General features: G+C 39.4%; 1 protein-coding gene across 1 annotated transcript in view; it reads left to right on the forward strand.

Moving 5' to 3' along the window:
- The window catches only part of LMBRD1 (LMBR1 domain containing 1), a 223,701-nt gene extending 202,754 nt beyond the window's left edge, over positions 1-20,947 (forward strand). The window contains exons 15-16 of the mRNA XM_006016640.3: positions 19,497-19,588; positions 19,755-20,947. Coding sequence (XP_006016702.1) covers positions 19,497-19,588; positions 19,755-19,874 — 212 coding nt within the window. The 3' untranslated portion in view covers positions 19,875-20,947. The remainder of the gene's footprint in view (positions 1-19,496; positions 19,589-19,754) is intronic.
- Positions 20,948-21,136: the final 189 nt, after the last annotated feature.

Consider the following 21,136-nt stretch of genomic DNA (forward strand, 5'->3'; position numbering starts at 1 on the left):
AAATGCAGACAGGTTACCTGGGGTTATCAGATGGCAGGCAGGTTATAATGTGCCATAAATCCAATGTCTATATTTAGTCCGTGATCTTTTGTATCTGATAGATGAAGTGAAGTTCATAGGCTTGTCTACAAAGGGTGTTCTCTAAATTCCCTCTGAGGATTAGAACTGAGAGATTGGAAAAAGTAGGTGTCTTGTGAGAAATGTGCCCCCACAGGTAATTGGGGGATTTGTCTTTTGGTTTGTGGGGTGTTGTTTTTTTTGGTTTTTTATTTTTTGGATGTGTGGAGTCATTCTGGTATGAAGTTGTTTGGTCTCTTCTACATATTTTTTATCATGACATTTAGTGCACTGGATGAGATATTACATTTCTAGAGACGCAGGTGTAAGATCCAGGAATGGTGATGGTTCTGTTGTGGAATATAGTTATTGTGTGAGTGGTGGAGTTGTGATGGCAGGTTTTACATTTTTTCGTCCCAGCATGATCTGGATCCATTCGGTGTGCTTTAGGCCTTAGGTAAGTTTTTGCTTCTGATGATGAGGTTGGTGAGGTTCAGTGCTTGTTTAAACGCTAGGATGGGTGGTTCTGGAAAGATCTCTTTGAGAATTGGGTCATCTAGTACGGGTTGCAATTGTGTAAGGATTTTCCATACAGGTTCAGGGAAGGCTGGTATGTCATAACCAACAGTGTGCAATTCATGGGGATTTTCCTCTTGTACTGCAGCCTTTCTTCATGTGGTATCCAGGTGCCTCTTTCAAAAGTGTGATCTGTCTCTCTGGAGGAGTGTCCTTGTTGGTTGAAAGCCCTTTTGAGACTTGCAGAGTGATGATCGTGGGTATTCTCAGTGCAAATTCACTGGTATAGAAAGGCTTGGCTATATATTGCATCTTTCTTGGTGTGTTTAGCGTGTGTGCTTGATTTGCATACACATGTATGTTGATCCGTGGGTTTCTTGTATTTTACCATTCTGGATATTGATTTATAGGATAAAAGTAATAAAAAGGAAATGTTGGTGCTGGAGTATTCAAGAGAGTCTGATGTTGACATGATAGTTATTGATTTCCATCACACATTCAATTGGAGACTGCAGGTTTTCTGTCCACCTTGGGTATACCTTGCAGTTCTTGATGAATTCTTCTTCCAGGTGGGCCAAAAAAAAGGGTGGCATATTGTGGTGCCATTTTGGTGCCCATCAATGTGCCCATGGTCTGAAGAAAGTTGGTTATTGAAATTGAAGTTGTGTGAAGATGAAGTGTATAAATTCAGTAATTTCTGTAGGTCTGTACTCTGAGTTGTAATCTTGCTTTTCTAGATATGTAAGGCAGGCTTAGATTTAATCGTGGTTGGGGATATTGGTATATAAGCTGGTAACATCCATGGTGCTTCGGAGGGTATTGCTGGGATGGTAGTCTAGGTCTTTTAGTTTTCGTAGAAAGTCTGTTGCGTCTTGGACAAAACTCGGTCTTTGGGTGACGAGAGGTTTTAGGATGGATTCTATGTAATCTGATTTCCTCAGAGCACACAACACCAACAGACTCTCTCTATGCCTGAAGAAGGGTGTTTGTGCCCGAAAGCTTGGAAAGAACAATTTTTCCAACTATTTAGCTTTTATCTAATAAAAGATATTGCATCTACCCAAAGAACATTGTCTACCTATGTCTACCTTGAGTGTGTTGTTTTTGAAGCTAACCAGTATTGAGGCCCTCAAAAAGAATAATTTCTTACTTCTGAGACTTTTTCTTTAAAAGTAACTTGGAAAAGCTCTAGCATTTATTTTGTTGGCCTCTAATTGGACTTTTTTATTTGAACCTATGGCTAGATCAGAAGCTTAAGCTCAAAAGGCATTATTCAATCCAGTCTGACCTCCTGCATATTGTATGTCACGCTTAATGGTCTACGTCTTCTTGTATGGAGCTCTATAGCTTTATTTATTTATTTATTTATTTATTTTTTGGTGGCCCTACAGGCATACTCCAGAAGGCATTTAGACTCTTATTTGACAACTCCAAGCAATGGAGAATCAGCTTTTTCCCTTTGTTTTGTTTGGTTTTTTTTTTTTTTTTTAGTCATTTATTGCCACGGTTAAAGTTTCTTATTTTTGATTTTATGTGACTTCAGCCATTGGTTCTTGTGCCTGTTTCTTAACACTAAGTTGAAGAGTGTTAGTCTCTGATATTTTTTTCTTCTTTAGGATACTTAAATGCTATAATTGGGTCACCCTACAGTCTGCTTTTTGATGGACTGAAAGGATTTAGCTTTCTAAACCAGTCAGAGGAAAGGGAGCGTTCCCCTATCTCTAAGGTAACTTTTCTTTGTGGCTCTTTTCTGCACTTTCTCCAATTATTTTAATGGGGACACCTTAACTGGACCCAGTTCTCTAGTATTAGTATCACCACTGCTGTATACAGAACTAAAATAGCACTATTACTGGTACTTCCTTTCTCATATATCCAAGTGCTTATCAGTGCGTGGTTTCTGTGGTGACCTTTTTATTTTATTTTATTTCCAGTTCATTAGAAAGTGTAAATAGTAACGTAGCGAGCACAAACTTTAGAACCACTTCACTCCTTCAGTGCAAGATTTCTCAATACATCTTGTAGAAGACTATATAACACCATTCTGTTTATTACTGTCTACATGAGATCTGCATATTTCCTAAAAGGAAACTCTCAACAATAGGCTGATTCTCTATGCATCAGATGTGTTTAAGGATAAACTTAATTTTGTTTTTTGGTCCATTTGGTTTGTACCAGACACCCACTCTTGAAGTTCTTTAGGTCAGTTACTTGGTCTCTGCTGTCAATAGCAGATGGTATGTCATCCATCCATGTGCCACACATCCATCTTTACTAGCTCTGTGCTTCCTAAACTGGCTTATACTCAGTAATATTAACGTTCCAGTTATGTGAACTATCCCATCAAGTTGCAATGGATACCAGTTGTATCACATTTCTCCTCATCAATTTCCAGTTTATTTTTGTTATTCACAGTGGTCTTATTGGCAAATAAGCAGATAAAAACCAGGAAAAGGGACTTTCACACTGTCATGTTGCTTCAATTTGTTCATGACAAACTGAGTTTGAAATTATCACACTTTTCTCCTTAGCATCTTCCCTTTCTGTTAGTAGTTTAATTCATTCCTGGCTACTCCAGCTAACTTCTTGCCGAAAAGTTTGGCAGTAATTTCAATAGAGAGCTAGAATTGGCTTAAATTGTAGTTTGGTCATATAGCTAGCAATATTGTTACTCTGAAGTGCCCTGAAACTTTCCCATAGAATACAGTTTTCCTTTTGAAAAAGCAGATTCATTACAACTAAAGTCCTGTGGGAATGACTCTTCTGCTTGATTCGGTTGTAATTTTCACTGATTTCCCACAGAAACCTGTTTGCTTTTCCATCTAACTTGTCTTTCTCTCTGGCTCCCTAGCAGACTTCTAGGTCTCCCAATTCACAGGCAGCCTGCCAGTCTCCCAGTTTCTCAACAGCTGCTGACTTCCATCTTTCTGGCTCCTCATAAGTATACCTGATATTCTCTCTGGCATGTTTCCAAAGTTTCTTGAAGAAAATGGACAGACTTCTGTTGACTCGATCTGGTACAGGTTCGGGCACCTGTAGGTGGGTTTTTTGGGGGGTTTTTTTGGTTTTTTTTTTAATTACGGTTTCATTTGATCTCTCTCCTTTTTGTAGAGATGGCCCAAAACACCAACTTCATCTATGTGCCAGCTTCCTGAATTTAATTTGAAATTCAGCTGTTATGGTAATAATCTATTATGCTGGAACTCAAGATATTGAGGTTGGGAAAGAACATGTAAATGAAAACACTTTTAATGCTTCAGCTATGTACTGTGTACACTTGGGTCCTACCAGTTTAAAAATTGTACTGTTTCAGAGCTACTTAGAATATTAAAAGTAAGGCTGTAAGTGCCCTCTTGAGGTCATCTAGTCCAACCCCCTACTCAAAGCAAGACCATTGCCAACTAGATCATCACAGCCAAGGCTTTGCGTAGCCAGGTCTTAAAAACCTCCAAGGATGGAGATTCCTCAAAACTTTCTGGGTAACCTGTTCCTGTGTTTTGCTTATCCTCCTAGTGAGAGAGTTTTTTTATTCTGATATTTAAACTAATATCTATCTACTTCTATCATAATTCCTTATTTTAAAGGCAGAACACTTAAGAATTTTTCTTCAAACTGGTGGTATATCTTTGACGCTCCCACTTGATCAAAACACGTGCCAGGTCTGGCATTGTATGCGGCTCTTCTGTAAAGCTTTTCAGCAACTTTCTCTTGAAGCATTATGGAATACGGTACGCTTCATCACAAAAGCTAATTTTTTCAGGTTAATATTTTAAGTTCCAGAATACTTAAATCATTGCTAAAGACCAGAAACAAAAATAGTGATAAATTAGAGCTAACTTAGTTGACAGTTGATGGGAAAGGCAACTACAGTTTTGAAGTTGCAAGCTATAAGAACTGTAAAATAGTTGATTAGTAAATAAATTTGGCCAATGTAGCTAGAAAAGAAACAGCAGGGCAGGTCTGGTTTTCATAGCCAATTGAATCTGAACTATGGAATTGCACATAAATGCAGAAGTCCCTTCCAACTCTGAATTTCTATGATTCTATATAAAACAAAGGAATATTACAGACGTTTGTTGAGGAGGGGCATCGGATAAACCATGCAGGAACCTAATTTTAGTGTGGAGACTGCTGGATAACAGAAGATGCAGCTAGAAACAAATAATGGGAAAATGACTTTGTCATATGTAAAAAGAAAACACTGAAACTCTTAATCCCATTGACTGGTCTTAATGGCACATTTTCAGCAGCTGTGAAGCAGCTGTCATTGCCACTCTGCAAAATTATATTCTGGAGTATGCTGCGAAGATGCCTTCTGTATCATTTATCTAAATATCAAATTATTTATGCAGAAGCACAAGAGCCAAGGTCATTCCAGGACTTCCTCCAGAGGACTGTATAGGTAACAGCAGGGTAGCTATATATTTTTATGATGGTATGATTTATGTAGGCACTAATGTCCTTTCTAATATTTAATATCAGAAGGCATTTATTTTCTTTAAGTCATTTCTAAGCCATTACTTGAGAAGGTTGAGCCCGAACTTCCTCTTTGTGTTTAAAGGAAATACAGCTATATACGATATGGTATTAAATTTATCTTGCTGTCTCTTACAATTCCTGGCTAAAGGTTTCAGTTTGTCCTGATAAAAACCCATTAATATGTCTAGAAGACTCTGACTGTAAATGGGGTGAAAAAAATTGCCTAAAAATGTAACTTACAGATCTGTCTGCTTCCCTCTAGTGACTTTTGCAGAGCAATTACTGTTTTGATATTAGGAAGTACCACTTGGGAGGGGGGAGAGAGTACATGAAGCATCTGACATCCTGTAGATTCTTTGTACGTATGTGAAGTAAACACATGGTGCTCATTTTTGGGTCTTTCTAGACTGTACTAAATATAGAAAGTTCAGAGCTATATTAAATGGTCAAGATTTTACCTGCATCTTTAGTATGGATGGATAGAATTTTTTTCAAACTAGTAGTATCTCTTTGGAGCTTCCACTTTATCAAAACATCTTCCAGGTCTGGTATCGTGTGTGTTTTATATTTTGATGGGTTAGTCAAGGTTCACAAATGTCTAACTTCCTTAAAAAAAAGTGAGCAGTTAATCTTACCTCATTTAATGTCACCAGAAATTAGCAGTGTTTTATCACTTGCACAATAAGGAACTACCATCTTGAGGCTTCCTGAACACTGTACTTTAAGACTTATACCCAGGAAGGTATGGATTTTTCCTTACATTTCCTTGGGGTGATATTTTTATACTTGTAAATTTTTTTTTAAGGCACAGAACTTGATTCTGCACTGTGATATTTTGCACCTGGCTACCAAATTCCATTCACATTGGAAGTCCAAGATGAAGCCTGTATGATGGTACATACTTGTAGGATGTCACTAGAAAGATTTCTCCCCTGCCCCAAAAAATATCCATATTGAAGGAGGTTTTTAAAGTCAGTAAATCGGTTGTTTCTATAAGCTTTTTCTGCTCCTCTGGGGACAACTTTGTCCTCTCATCTCCAATCAAGATTTTTCCTGGAAGTTTTAGATATGGTCTTAACATATCTTTTTTTTTTTAATCTCAAAAAGCTGTTCGATCTTCTACCATAATGTGTATGTACTTAATTTCAAAAAGAATTCAAACTGTGAGAACCATTTTTACAGTTTCTATCTAAAGCTAAGATTCTACACTGTCTACCCATAGTAATCCTACTACTTCTCCATCTTCATTCCCCTTCCCCCATGCTGCACAGTGCTTGGTTCTAGATGGTTCAAATGAAGGTTGAAGTCCATAAAGCCACTAATCCGATGCTTGGCACCCAGCAGCAGTCTGCATGGGTAGGTGTTCCACAAGTTCCAGCATCTAGAACTGGGCACTTTTCTGTCCTAACCACAGCGCAACAATCCTTTTTGGTCATTAATTTGTTGCCTGCTTGTAAAAGCACAACCTAGACTTGCTGCAATAAGTTGTTGAATAAAATCGGGCCGTGAGGAGAAACTGTTGATATCTTCTGTATCTAAAAGGTTGATAAGCGTCCAGTGCAGGGTATAATCCAAAACCAACTGATTTGCCTTGGTATAATTTGTGGCTTGGTCTGCCAAAATTTATATTTTTATGTATAAGGAGAGAGATTCTGCTTGATTCCTGGAAAACAAGTGAAGTGCAGGATTAGTAGTTGTAAACAAAGTACTTTTTAAAACATACTTTTCCTGCTTAGCACTACTGTGAGAAACTGAATTCCATACTAGCTTTTCTAGTTGGTTTGTCCTTTTCAGTGGTAGCAGCAGTTTTAATGCTGGTGTATCTGGGATGCAAAGATGCACATTTAACCATCATGCCTCCTAGAAATCACCAGCAGGTAGTATATGTAGCTTTCTAGCATGGGCTCAGCAACTTTTTGCAGTGAACAGAGCTTAATTCTGAGTGCGGGCTGTTTCCAGCCTGATCTGTGCTGCTGAGCCAGAGCTGAAGCAGTTTCTGTTCTTGGTCCTAGCCCACTCTCCCTCCTCCTACATTTCAGTGCCATCGCCTCTCCTGCTGCCATGCAGGCAAAGCCCCACACTGCCAAAGCATTGCTGAAATTCCCCTGGGGGCCAGAAAAATAATTCTGTGGGCTGGATCACTGCTCTACATTGCAAACCCCTGCAATAGTGGCTTTCTAGGTTGAGATGGGAGATGCTGCAATCAAGCAAGTAGATAAAAAATTCACCTAATTTGATTATACACTATTGGTTAAAATAGGTAAAGATGTATTTGATTAGATTACTTAGCAAATTGTTCAATAAAGGTGGGAAAGGAGCAGGTACAGAACTGTATAAACTCCTTCCTTCTCTGTCCACCAAGAGTTCATGTATTTTTATGCAGAGCAGCTGACTGCATGCTCAGCTGTTAACATTGTATCAGGGGGAAAAGAGTGCCCCTTTTTATAGCTCAGTTCAGTAAAGGTATGAATACAACCAATTTTTTTTACATGCCATAAAAATACCAACAGGAGTGGGGCGGGGGTGCTTGTGCATGTGGTTTTGAATGCATAAATACCCTTGGACTCTGTTTCAGGAAGGTTTGAGAACTATAAAAGTTGGATGCAAGGTGGTAAACCAGGACTGGGCAAAATACAGTCCCTGGGCTGGATCTGGCCCCCAAAGGTTCTTTGTCTAGCCCGTGGTGGGTCTCTTGGTCCCGCCTGGCCCAGGCACCATCTACCTGTGGTGCATCTTGCTGCCTCCTGAGCACACAGCAGGGTTGGGGCGGCTCTGCAGCTAGATTGCCTTTCTAGGCAACCCAGGCAGTGGCACCTCCTAGCTGCCGCCACTGCTGGCCTCAGCCCTGTGGTAATAGTAGGGACCCACATACATAACTGACCCAGCCCACCCTGCCCCTTCTCCAGACTCTTCTGCACTGGGCAACGATGTAACTGTTCCTTGACCTAGGGGAAAAGCAGTCCATCCCCCTCGCTGCTGCCAGGCACTTCCTGCTGCAGCCGCCTGGAACCCACACCAGGCTGTCCTGCGTGTCTGCTGCCATCGCTGCTGCCTCTGGGCTGCCCAGTGGGGCAGAGGTGGCAGCACAGAACACCCACCCATACCTTCTCATGCCCTTCCACACCCCCACAATGTACAAGAGTAAGACTTCATTTTGAGCTATTATGCAATCACTCATATACACTGTGCAAACATACACAAATCGGGACAAAAACATTTTTTTAAGATAAAATTCAAATGTTACTGTCAGTGTTTGATTTGTAGTATATACATTGTTTTTTTCCGGTTCGAAGATGGCAACCCCTCTTTCCAAAAGGAGTACTTCTTGGGGTAAAGGTCAGGCGTTTTGGGGGGGGTGGAGGGACAGACTTCCAGTCCCAAGATGGCAACCAGAGCGTAGGGCACCTATCAAGGGGCAGGGCTACCCTTGCAACCCTTAACAGCTCACCAAAACTCATTAAGCTGTCCTCCAGCTGAAATAATTGCCCCTGTGGTAAATGGTCCTAAAGTCCTGGGTGGTACAAGAAAGTGTACTGAGGTTCTGTAAGTTGTGCAGTGCAGGGAGTGCACATGTGATGCTCCTGTTTACAGTTATCACTTTAGCTAATTTCATACTAAGAAGGAATTAACCTGTTGTGCATCTTTTTTTTCTTAATTTTTGAAGTGGCGATAGGTGGAGTTTGGAAATTTAATATTTTATCCTTGTTCCTTGCTTTCCACTTTCTACCTTTCTCTCTTACAAGAAATCATAGTGTTGCTATTTTCTAATAAAACTCTAGTGCCGTAAATTAGTTGATTTCTAGGTTTTGGGTGCTAACCACTAATCCCACCCGTCTTTAGTAGAGATTTTGCAACCTGGAACATTCCAAGGATAGTAAACTTTGGCAAGCAGGTGCTTACAGATTTGATGCAAAGCCTTATGATAGGGTAGCAGAGAATTCATTCAGGAATGCATTTGGGAGGGATTAATTTTTTGTTGGAACAAATAAATACACCCACTTACAAGTTGTCAAAACAAAATTATATTGATTTTTTTTTAAGACAATTCTGTCCGGGAAGGCAGGCATTCATCAGCATCTGACAGAAGAAAAGTGAAGTTATTCAATAATTTTAAGGACTGAAACTTAAGTAATGGCAATCAGTATGGTATTGCTACTTCACCATGAGAACTTGTGCTGCGAACACACCCTGACCCTAGAGTCAGCTAGGTGTTTTAGTGACGCTTCTAGTGTGTCCTTGTACTTTCAGGGATGTCTTTCAGCTCCAAACCCCTCTCTGCTATCTGCTGTCTGATGGCTGAGATCTGCCAGAATCTAGCTCCTGGACTTGTGGCTTCTCACTCAGACCTTACCAGCTTATAACAGTGGAGAATTTTTCCAGCCAGAGGAATTGCACCCCTTGTAATTGTTTGCTCAAGCTATAATCTGTCTGTTCTTCCCCCCGCCCCCCTTTTTCTTAGGGAAGAGACCTGTCTGTATGCTCAGATCATACATCAATGACTAAGTTATAAAAGATAACACAAATGTATTTTAAAAAAAAACAACAAACAACACAAAAGCAAGCATAAGAAATCAGTACCTACATGTTCAGATACAGACCAAGATGTAAAAATAAACAAAAATATTGAAACCATCATTTTACCTTATCTCTGTATCTTAGTCCTCAACTCTAAGGGTAGAAACAGATTTCCAGTTTTGCAGGAGTAACTTCTCTGTCCTGGGGACAGAGCAGTTCCTGTTCAGACATCCCTTGCAGGTGTCCTAGGACAAGGCCCAAAATCTACTGCCACAAAAAAAGAAAATGGTAAGTCTTATCCTGGGACAAATACGAGCATTTTGAATGCCTGTCCCCAGCTGTGTAACAGGATAGGGGATGCAGGCCTCCCACAAGACAGGCTGCTGCCTCTCGATCTAGGTCCGTCTTCATGGAGATGTCCCACTCTATTTGCAGACGTATACCCCAGGAATCCATCTGCAGGTGATTCTGGGGGGGTGTTTCTGCTGCAGAGTAAGGGAACCTCATGGTGTTTCCCCTCTTCGCACCTGCAGATGCATGCCCTAGTTCTAGTGTCTGAGACTTGGTGAATAACTGTTCCCTGTTCACTTTGTCCACACCCTTCATGATTTTATAGACCTCTATCATATTCCTCATCAGCCTTCTCCTTTTCAAACTGAAGAGCCCTAGCCTTTTTAGTCTATCCTGGTATGGCATGGCTCCATTCCTTATATTGTTTTGTCTGGCCTTCTCTACACTTTCAAATTCTACTAGACCCTTTTTGAGATGCAGAGACCAAAACTGTATTTGGTATTCAAGATGCAAGTGCACCATGGATTTGTATAATGGCTTGATTGATCTTTGTTTTGTTTTCTATTTGAATGATGACCAACATTTTTATTGGCTTTTTGGTTGCTGCACACTTGGAGAACTGTGTACAATGCCCCCAAGGTCTCTTTCCTGAGTAGCACTAACTTCTGATTCAATCTTTTTAGCTCACTTTGTCATTAAGTTATTTCTTCTGTATGACTACTTTAAAATTGCTTGAAGTAACACATACAGTAGGCCTGTATGTTTCCTAGATATGATCACTGTTTTCCTAAATTGTCAATTTTCTACCAAGGTCCATTCTTCTTGGAGATCTAATTATGCATATAATTTCCCCCCCCTCCCCCCATTTGACCAGTCATGCATCTTTTATGACCCACTTATGACTGGGGGAATATTTTCATCCTTTCAAACAAAGATGATTATTCCAGTCTTACTGTTCTAATCCAATACTATTTGGATAGAAGACTATTTCCCTCAAAAAAAAAAAACAAACAAACAAAAAAAACCAAACCAACAACACGCAATTCCCTTGCCTGTGTCAAGCCATTGCACATCAAGTCCGCACTCAAAATTTTAAATGCTCAATTTTTACTGCTGCCTATATTATCTAGCCTTGGATTCATCTAGGTGTGAATAGCCTTTGTCTGTCCTGAGGTCTCATAGGCCCTCTTTAACTGGCTGTCACATAAGCGGATAGAAATACATCCATATCAAACACCATAATTTACGTACATGTATAAATAAGATAAACTATGCTTAAAATTATTTTTAGCTATTTAAAAATACTGAACACCCTATATCAGTAAACCTAATTCAGAGGAACATGCATAACATTGCACAAACACCTCCAGAATATTGTGGGTTTGTGACATGTGCCACCTTTTGAAAATTGAAAATAACCATCATGTAAATATGGAAAACTGTTAGCCATACTAATCCAGGAAATGTGAGAAGCAAGAGATTTTTGGTAATATCTTTTATTGGACCAAATGTGTAGGTGGGAGGAAAGTTAGATAAGTTTCTTTGAGGACCTAAGCAAGGACACTGTGCCCAAAAGTTCTTATGTGAAGTCAGTTTTATTCTGAGCAAATTTCTATAAGCAAGGTATAAAAGTAAGTAGACCAGTTTGTTTTGTTTTTTTAATTGCCTTGCTTATCCAGCTTGTTCTAACCAAGGAAGCAATTGCCTCTGGTCATCTTTTTAAGCTTTATGCATTTTTAAAAAGACAAAAGGAAGTATCCATAACTAACATCCATGGAGAAGATCATGTTTTGCAGGTGTAAGTGCCTTAAAGTTTAATACAAATCAGATACAATTTTAAGAATTTTGGCAGCTAAATTCTAAACTAGTTTTAGTAGATTATTCCTTGCATGCCTGTCTCTTCCTCTTCCATTACTCCTTGTGCTCTTTCTTTCCTTTATTGCTTTATTACGGGCAATTTCAGGTTGATAGGTATGATAAGTGAGAAGTTATGTATTTCTAGCTTTTCTGTTGTAATTAAAATCAGCAAAAGGAAAGTAGAGGTGTATTTTTCTATTAAAATATGAAATGTATGATGAAACTTCATTCTTTCTTTCTCTCTATTATTTTGTAGGATGCGTTTTGAGTAACTTTTTAATTCTATTTTAAAAAGCTTGCTTGCAAACATTATGTTTAGTCTAGCACTTTACACTTATGAGTGTAATGAACCAGAGTGGTACATAGGAATGACATTTTTCTGGTCATTCATGCATCTTAAATGACAAAGATGATACTAGATGTTCTTTTAAGATTAAGAATGTAATCAATTGTTTGGTCAATTTGCTATTAGTTGCTAGGCAACTGGACTTTTAATATTTGATTAAAATGGCATATGATAAATTAGCATATTCTTTGTCTATCTGCTGTGCTGATGTTAAATAAAATGATTTTTGACAAACCTAAAGAAAAAAATGTCTGTTTACTATCTATATTTCTAATAAAGCACTTGTTTTTATGGTTGATTGAGTACACCAGAGTTACTATGCAACCAAAATATCTTGTGATAACCTTTTTGACTGGTATATTGATCAGCAATGTTGCTACTTATGGTAATGTTGAATATAGAATATCTGTGGATTCCCTTCTCAAAGTTTTGTAGACTTCTGCCATACAGAAGTGAATTCATGAGAGGTGAATGTTGCTGTAGTCTTGGGCAGTTGTCTTACCACTTCAGTTCAGTCAACAGCAGTAAAAATAGTGAACATTTTACTTAGTTACTCTTTTCTAAAGTTTATGCTCTCAGATGAGGAGAGGAGTTTTTAAGAAATCATATCTTACCTGGTTAACTTTTTCCTTCAAGTTTCCCTGGCATCTCCCACCTCATGCTAAGGAAATTTTATTTTTGTAAAAGACAAAAGAACCTGGTATTTCTGTAAAAGCTATAATTAGAGCCAAGCATGGGGAAATGGCTTTCTTTTCAGCCTTAGAGAATTGCCTCTTGTCACTTCAGTTTCTTGTGAAGGTAAAATAGTTACTTGTCCATCTTAGTAATTTATCTTCTTTAAGTAACAGGCTAATTCACTTCTCTGAAATAGCCCTTGGTTAAGAACATCAGTAAATTGAACCTAAAGGCTGCTACCTTGCCAGAATGAAAAATTTCCATCAGTGGACTGAAAATAAAATACGCTTGGCTTTTCTGGTTATTGTTGCTATTAGACCCTGTCACTATCTTTTCTTGGGTCTCGATCATCCAGTTTCTGTAAAACATGTTTCTTCTTTTGTATCTTTGTTGGTTTAACTAGATAACAGTGATCAAACATGTTCTTCTATTTTTCTTAAGAAAAAAGTGGTAGCATTTTTCATCCACTTTTTCCCCATATCTGGGGTGTCTCTAATACTTAAATGTTTTCTATTTTTTTTTTTACAGCTTCCATTCTGATTAAATTATTGTTTTAATTCTTATTAATGTAATCATTACTCTCCCCTGTATGCTCATTCAAAAGGCTATTTACAAAGTCTTTCTCACACCACTGAGAGTACATTGAGTTTCAATAGTAAATGTGAATATCTACCAAATTAAAAAATGAACTCTTTAAAATTTAGTATCTTTGCTTATGATTCTTTCAAACCTTACTAATTAGAACAGTCAAAGTGTGATTAATATTCACCAAATCAGCAGTCTATAATATAGAAAAAATAACCAAAGCTTGAACTTGTCACATTTCATTAACATATCTTTTGAAGGTCAGACTGTTCCAAAATATTTACTGTAATTTGTTTGGTCAGATTACTGTTGAGAACCATCTGTAGGTTTTCCTAGCTGTTGCTTAATTCAGGTAAGCAGCTGGAGGGCTGCAGATGGCAGTGGGACTATGGTATTTCCACTTATGTACTGGATTTCTACTTTTTCAAATAAAAAGGAGAGAGCTATTAATGCATCTTTTCCCCGTTTCTTCCATCCTGGTGGGTAGTATATAACAAACAAAGTTGTTTTAAACTGTCATAATGCTTGCACTTTCTCTCTTAATACTTTACCCATTCCAAATAAAGTAGTAAATAAGTTCAGGTGTAAAAGCTGGTGAGGAAAAATCTGTTCCTTAGTCCAACAATCCCAGTTGTGAATTAATTTCCACCACTCTTCCTGTCTGCATCCAACTTTCTGCTTTTGGTAGTATGACCTAACTATCTTCTTCCCTTGGGCTTGCTATTGTACCCTTTAAAATTGTTTTATGGAGTTTACTGGTGGGTGTGTGTATGGTTAGTTGGTTAATCGGTTTGTTTGTTATACTTGATAGTTTATCATCAGGGATTCATGTTTTCCGCTTCACACGGAAAAACGGAGTAAACCATAAATTTAACCTTTTACCAGAGGCAAACATGGATTTCTCATTTTACTGGAGAAGCAGTGGATTTTGCAGTTTGCGATGAGCTCTCTGCAGGCTGGCAGAGTTCCAGTCTGCATGGGGCTGGGAGGGAGTAGGAGGAAGGTGATCAGGCAGCGGGTGCCTGGAGAGCAGCTCCTGCAGGTAAGTGGAGGGAGGGGTGGGGGCTGAGGAATTGAGCCCATGTAGGGAGGGAGTGGGGGGAAGTTGGGCAGGGCTGGGACTGGGCAGCTTGTCCAGGGAGTGGAGGTGGGGCCAGCTCCCTGATGCTGCACACACTCCCAAGGGGCAGGGGGGATCTGCCACACCCCTCAGATCTATGCATGTGGTGGGGGTGGGGGCAGGTGTGGGCTCAAGCTCCTGCACTGCTGCCCTACCCCCAGAGTCTCTGCAGCCCAGCAGGCGTGACCCAGTGCAGCACAGAACAGCAGAGCCACACAGAGAAGCTGCTTGTTGCTGCGAGCTCTGCACTGCTTCCTTCACTGCAGCCATGCATGCAGGGGGCGCATCACCAGGGCAGCATGGAGCTCGCAGCAACAAGCAGCTTCTGCCCATGGCCCCGCTGTTCCCTGCTGTACTGGGTCACACCAGCTGGGCTGTAGAGGACCCAGGGTAGGGCAGGAGCCCAAGCCCACAGCTTGTGCGCACCCCCACTCCTGCTCTGCACACAGATCTGGGGAGTATGGGTTCTCCTTGGCTCCCAGGGATTGCACCCAGCAGTGGAGAGCTGGACTCCCAAGCCTGCAGCAGGGGGGAGTTGGGCTCTGCTCTGCTGCAGCAGCTGTGGTCTCCTGCCAGGGGTTTGGGGCTGTGGACCTGGAGCCAGGACCCCATAACCCAGGGGGCTGTGGTGGGGTAGAGGTGGGGGGGCGGTGAGGAGCATCAGTAGGGCCAGGGGGCTGGCAGGGGGGCATGAGGGGCATCAGCAGGGCTGGTGGGGCCTTTCATTTTAATCTCAGATGGGGGGCTATCAGAATTTGCATCTTTTTTTTTATCAGAGAATTTGATTTTATCAGAGAAAACCAGGATTCCCTGCTTATATATCCCAGACCCTCAAGAGCCAAGTAGGTGCTTTTATAGCTCCTAAAAGAAGCCAAATTAGAGGTTAGGCCATCTATTACTAGGTGGATGGGCTATAAACCCTTTTGCACTCATTGTTCAAGAACCTCTACTATGCATGGAAGGGGCTGTAGAACTTTTACCAGTAGCTGAAAGGAAAAAAAATTGCCTGTGCGCTCCTCTCCAGACTTTTTGGTGTTAGTTGGGAGTACAAGAGAACTGGAAAACTTGCCCCATAGAACTATGCCCACTCCAGAGTGCAAACAGTTGCACTTCACAGTGCTTTATATGCTATTTCTAGCTTGAACTAACTCAGTCATTTTAGCTGCCAACTGTTTTATTAAATATGAACAGAAATGTGACAGAACAAGTTATTTTTGCCTAAGTAGCTATAAAAGATGGCTGACATACAAGAAAAGGAGTCGGTACAGGTCAGGTTACATTTTACCAATATGACATCTACCTTTATGAACATTTTTAAGCATATCTTTTTAACCATCTTGCATTGTTTATCTTTTGCTTATTTTTTTTAGTTTTTCTATGCATTGAATATTATTTTCCTGTGCTGTTCTTTGCTACTTCTCTGAAGAAATTGACTGTCAAATTCACTGTCACTGTACCTCCAGTTTTTATTTTGTTTTATTGTTTCGGTGATGAATTTGGAATCTAACAAATCTTTGTGTATGGAAGAATAATATCAATTGCTGCTGTTTTTTAAAGCACATAATGATGGCAGAGGAGTACACTTGTATAGGAGTACACTTGTAGATTTGTATCAGCAAAGCTCCCAACTTTCCTATATGACTAACTTCCAAAACCATCCTGTTCCTTTTAAAAAACGGGACCAGAAGACACAGCTTTCTAAACTTTGCTCCCTACCAGACAGTTACTGTTTTATATCTCTAATTCTCTAGGCTTCAGTTATAAACAAATCTAAGCTTGCATTAATGAATAGTCTCAAATCTGATAAAATATTAACCCATGCATTTAATCTAAACTCTTGACTTCAGTCTTTCCTTGTCTATAGTTATAGCTCATAATGCTGTTGTGTTTGGGTTTCTGAACATTTCTCTTCTTTTGAGTAGCAGAGTGAAAATTTGTAAAGAGGATATGTGCTTGCTGTCTGAAGAGGTTGGATTCCTCAAGAAGGCAGTGATTGTCTGTTATCTCTGTTCAAATGTCTGTTTTGGAAAGAGATGTGAGCTTTTTTCAAGGGGGTGGACAAACTATCAAATCAATTTTAAAAGGAGCTGGGGACATGTACCATGGAACATCTAATACTGAGTAGCTGCATTACTCCAATAAGTGGGAAGCTAAAGTGGAGCAACTAAACAAGGCTAACTTGCCTCAGTTTAACTCTCACTTACTGAAATATAGTTGCAATTGCTTGAATAGTTACTGCATGTCCCCTATTCCATAGCAAGTCCCTGGTCCCTGTTAAACTTGCTACTTAATTTGATTGTTTGTCCATGTTCTCCCAGGTTTGAGGCATACCTTTTTATTCTTCTGTATTTTTTTAAGAAAAATATTAAACTAATGGTTAATACTTGTTTCACAGGAGAAAGTGATTCAGGTTTCCTGACTAATGCCACTTTTCTTGAACAGAACATGGGCATTCTCTTTGGGCGCTTATAGAAGTTACGTTTTTATCACGTGATCAGCCACTGAAATCGCTCTACAGCTGTGTGCTGATAAGTGCAGGGCTGAAGAGAGCTTTAAAGTGCCCAATCATGTGACAAATGAACCTCATTACATGCAGCCTTTTGCTGGATTAGCTCAATCCTCTTGTTGTCCCCAAAGGACAGTGAGTTCGTGCCTGGTGCGCTTATGCCAATAAACACACAGGGGTGAAGGATCCAACTTAATCTTTATTTCTGCGCAGAAAGTGGTGCTTGGCAATTGTTCGCAAAGCAAGCACACACACCCCAGTGGGCATCTGCCTTATATAGCTATGTAACAGGTTAAACTTGCTGATGTGATGAAATGTATAGCAAGCCCAGCAAGTAACCCCTCTTCCAGCTCCCCCCCCAAGTAACCCCCCTTCCAGCTCCGGAACTTTGTTGATACAGCTTTCCTTCTAGCGAGGCCAGCAATTAAACAACTAAGCAACAAGCGATCTCCCCCAGTCTAAACAACCTAATCTATGCCCTTGGTTAGATAAAAATACTTTTTCAAAACATACAAAGCTGTTCCCGAAGAAGAAAATGCATAGTGAAAGTTCAGGGGTGCTCATCACTCTTAGCCTCTCAATAACAGTGAACCTCATTTGGGTTGGGAGGGTCAATCTAACTCATGGTGTTTTGTGTGGAGCTCCATGAGTCAGACTGTGGAGCTGTATATCTTTCATTGCTCTTTAATAGTCCTAATTTCAGGAGTCTGCCAATGAAGCAAACTGGACTAAACATAGGTGCTAATACTTTTTAAAAAATGGTTGATTTTTAGTTCTGGCATTTTAGTTCTCATAACTTTAGCAGCAGAGTTCAGCTCTCTAGCCTGTCAGTTTAGGATTTTTTAAAAAATAAAACTCCCCAAAATGCTCTTGGGGTGGGGGGGGGAGCGGGAATGAAATTTAATGTTGAAGTGACTCAGTAAAGGTCTGACAGGACTGGTGGTCACTCTGACACTGTTTGTAGTTCTTGTCAGATCCTGCCACTTCTGCCCAGGTAGGCTCCAGTGCAGTCTCTGTAGCCTCTCTAGTTTGTTTCCTAAGCAATAACTCAGTCTTATGCCCCATTTCTGGAAGGAGGACCTTCTAGTTTAGCTGCCATAGACTCTTAGAACCAGTGGTAATCCTTCCAAAACATCCCAGTACCTTAAGGCAGGGGGCTTCAACAAACAGCTTGTGGGCCATGTCCATCTCATAAAGGCAACTACTTCAGAGTGGCTGACTTGCAAGCTCTGGTGCCAGGTGTGATGGACTATGGGTTTTATTGTAATAATTGTACATTAACTGTGGCCATGGTTTTTTATAATGTTGCTTGCCTCCATTTTCCAGTGTAGCTAGCACAGGGTAAAGATGGGTTAGAGATGGGAAAGCAAGAGATCTGCTTATGTGGGACAGACAAGATGGACCTCTTAGATCAACAAAACTATTCCAGACTGTTGATATGATCATTAAAGGTGAGATTGCTGAAGCACAGGATGCTGGAGGGAATTTAAATGACATGAGCAGAACATTGAAGAGAGGAATGTGAGCAAGCAGGATGTCAGCTCCTGGAAGGGAGAGCCTGGAGACAAAGACAGTCTCTGGGCTGTGTGGGTGATTGAAAATAAAGGAGCTACTTGTTTAATCATTTGGAGATGGAGGAGAAAGAGAGAGAGAATCTGGCTGGGTTACCTTTGCCCCAGTAAATGCTGCTGTAACAGAGCTGTCCGCCTGCTGCTTGGAACTTTGGGTTTCACTTGATCCTCCCAGCAAGCGTTGAGTCTTTCTCAGGAGTAGAACTGGCTGCTAGCTCCCTAAGTCAGGATCATGAGAACCAGGGAAGGTGGAGGACAAAGTCCAAGGTCTCAATGCAATAAGGAGCCACCTTCCCTTTCCCCACCTTCCTGCTGCTCTAGGAGGTATGCTTAGTGGAAGGGGACTTTGTGTGGTGGTTAGGGATTTTGAGACCAGACAAGGTAGCGGAGATCTCTTATCAAGCACCTCCTAGAGGAGGCACCAGGTATACTGTAAAATTTTTTTTAGAGTTCAGGTTACAATTGTACCACACCCTAGATTTCTCTGGAAAGTGGTGTCAGCTTTTCCCTTAAGCCAGGGGTGTCAAAGATACAGCCTGCAGTTGTAGGTAGTATGAGACCTACCCACATGTAGTGTTCCCTTGCTAAATCTTTGGACCGACTCATAAACAGCCTCATTGCAGATTTTTTCTAGAAACATTGCACATTTTCAAAAGTGTTTGCCATATACCTTCATAGCTTTTACATATAACTAAATTGTACCAATTTAGAGCTTGTAAGAAAGTAATACCTTGTATAACTACATTTTCAGTTGCTCTTTCCACAAAATGCATTTTTTTCTATCCATACCTGTTAATGAAAAGAAGTATTCTATTTGGAGTGCAATAGTAGATTCTCTTGGTATAGAACTGTATTAGTCTTTACAGAACACTTTTTAGCTGTAATTCTAGATTGTAGTCTTCCATAAAAAATATTTGCTTCCAGTTGATGTAATTTTCAGTCTGTTTGTTAGACTACCGTTGTTTATCTTTCTTTTAGATCAGTGCATTGTTACTCGAACATACCTTTTCCTTCACAAGTTTTGGTTCTTCAGTGCTGCTTACTACTTTGGGAACTGGGCATTCATTGGAGTAAGTAATCTGGTTTAAATCATTCTAAATTAAATGGGATGATTTAACATAATTTAAGTCATAGTATCGTTTTCACAGCAGTACTGTCATTTGGTTTTAAACTTAGTACTTTCATATTCATCTTAATTAAGCAACAGTAACACATTACTAATTTTTCAATTCACAGGTCTTCTTAATTGGATTCGTTGTGTCATGTTGTAAAGGGAAGAAATCGGTCATTGAAGGTGAAGTAGATGAAGATGATTCAGATATGAGTGACGATGAACTATCTGTTTATTATCGTTGACAGCATTTTTGTCTTGAAGGTTAAAACCTAGAATTCCAAACTGTTTTGAAGTCATGCTTATGTGGGATTTTAATCTAAAGGTTAAGCAGGACTTGCTTCCAGTAAAATAGAGAAACAATAGAGATATTGATTTAAAATGGAAAATTTAATATTGTTTTCTGAATTAATATACTAGGATATTATATCAGAGCTAATATTGAAAATGGGTTAGTATAAAATTAGTTGTTCTATTTTCTGAGGAATGTTGTATGTAAAATGTTTTTTGATTTCCAGTTTGAAATTGTGATTGCGGTTGACAGTATTTCAGGGTTAATGTTGCCATTCTGTTGCTAACTTTTTCAGTTTCTTTAAATTACATTAGAGTCTAACTTACAATGTTTTATAGGAAGGCTTAATTTTCTAGGTAAATTCAGTTAAGCTATATTAAGAGAGAAACTGCTTGAAAAAGTTGGCTCTGTCACTTTCTAGACATGTGGCAATGATTGTATCATTTCAATATTATCACTGCCATTACTGTAATATGCATATAACTCAGTTCCTTGAGTGTTAGTGGTATTCCTGATGAAATCCCAATATGTGAAGAATAAATGTTTGCACTTTCTATCAGCTGCCATACTCCCCATTTACTAGACCTTTGAATTTTGTGGTGACTGTCATAGCCTTTGTTCTGTTCTTTTCTCTAATATGCAGAAGTTAAAAAAATTCCTGTGTGGTAATGCTAGTATTCAGCACCTTTACCATGTTTCTTTAAAACAGTTAAGAACTTAAAACTGCTAGGTGATTTACATTTTTGCTGAGGAGGTGGTGTAATAACCACATCGGTTAAAGATGAGATTAATTCTTGAAACTATTCTTGTTTCTGGTATTTAATAAAGGTTCTCCTGTTTGAAACTTTTTGCAATTTGAAAGTCAGTAGAATCATTATCATTTTGTTATCAAATTTCCTAAGAATTAAATGTGTATATTTAAATATTAACAAAAAAACATTGTAAACAGCATGTAAAGTTAATTCTATAAAATTAAACTTTCTGCATATACTTTTTATAAAATAAACTCGCAATATCTTAACTTCATTTATGTTGTGCTTTTATTTCTAAACTAGAAAACAAGTGTCCTTTTTAATACTGTTTTTTTCTTGCAATATTACTATTTTTCAAGTGAAGCTTTACCTATTTTTGAGGCTGTTGGAAATAAAATGCATGAACTGCATGAAATTCTCTGTACTGACCCATACAAATAGTAGCTTACGAAGATTACTTCAG

The sequence above is a fragment of the Alligator sinensis genome, unplaced genomic scaffold (assembly GCF_000455745.1).
Source record: "Alligator sinensis unplaced genomic scaffold, ASM45574v1 scaffold499_1, whole genome shotgun sequence".
Taxonomy (NCBI): Eukaryota; Metazoa; Chordata; order Crocodylia; family Alligatoridae; genus Alligator; species Alligator sinensis.